Genomic DNA, 1062 nt, shown 5'->3' with positions numbered 1-1062 from the left:
AAGAGAAAGAAGAAGAGGAAAGCCAGCGTAAGAGAGAGATCGAGAGTGAGACGGCTGTTTGCCTACCTGATTAGTGAAGAATTTCTGCATGTTTTTTCCTATACTCCATACCCATGATCCCTGCTGGTTATACATCTCACAATTCACAAATACTTGCTCCACATCCTATATACACACAAGAAACATGCAAAACAAAAATGACAAGATTGGATAAAAGAAAACAAAAGAAGAAAAAGAAGAAAAGGAAAAGACAGAAGAAGAGGAGAAGAGAAAGAAGAGAAGAGAAAGAAACAAAGAGAAGTACACAAGTCCATTCATACTGACGCTGGGGGGTCTCTTCTGTTCCTTTCTCTTCTGGTCCTTTTGTCATGAAGGGAAAGTCACCGACCCCCCATACATGTCTACTACACGTATCTAAAGAAGGCTCCTAGACCATACATACACATTCAGGCATACGCTATCATACGATAAAGTCTACAGATCTTTATATGTATTGATATAAGTAGATAAAACAACTGCAAGAAGTAGAAGAAGAACGACGTAGTGTACAGTCACCGGGCACACGCCAAGATATCACTACAGAGCATACCAAAGAAAACACTTGAACATCTACATACTCCACACACATACATATCCTTCACCAAGAGACCACCTATCTATCTATGACCTATCTATACATCTATCTATCTATGACCTATCTAGAAATATCTATCTGTCTTTAATCTATCTATCGATCTATCTATGTATCTGCCAGTCTTTGTTTGAGCTAGTTCTTTCCCTACATGGAAAGAGACAGGATGAGAAGGAGACAGCAAGACACAGAGAGAGAGACTGGGTTACAAAGCGAGAGAAGAAGAGAGGAAGTTCTTTTCTACTCGATCTTCTTCTTGCAGTAGTTGTTTTCCTATTCTTCTTCTCCTTCTTCATCTTACNNTCTTGGCCTTGATACAGGAGAAGGAGATAGGATGAGTAACGATGTCGTAGTAACCCGGAGCTGTCTTAGGATCTACGGGCTTCTCGAAGATATGCCCCCCCTCATATCTAGAGAAAGAAAGAAAGAAA

At 40.1% G+C, this 1062-nt stretch overlaps 1 protein-coding gene across 1 annotated transcript in view; it reads right to left on the bottom strand.

The window, feature by feature from the left end:
- Positions 1-923: 923 nt before the first annotated feature.
- The window catches only part of CSUI_003089 (bromodomain-containing protein), a gene marked incomplete at its 3' end in the record, with an annotated part of 7046 nt that continues 6907 nt past the window's right edge, over positions 924-1062 (bottom strand). The window contains exon 4 of the mRNA XM_068063287.1: positions 924-1041. Within this exon, the coding sequence (XP_067924741.1) occupies positions 924-1041 (118 nt within the window). The remainder of the gene's footprint in view (positions 1042-1062) is intronic.

This window comes from Cystoisospora suis, assembly GCF_002600585.1.
Source record: "Cystoisospora suis strain Wien I chromosome Unknown contig_1326, whole genome shotgun sequence".
Taxonomy (NCBI): Eukaryota; Apicomplexa; class Conoidasida; order Eucoccidiorida; family Sarcocystidae; genus Cystoisospora; species Cystoisospora suis.
This window is presented reverse-complemented; position numbering and strand designations above follow the sequence as displayed.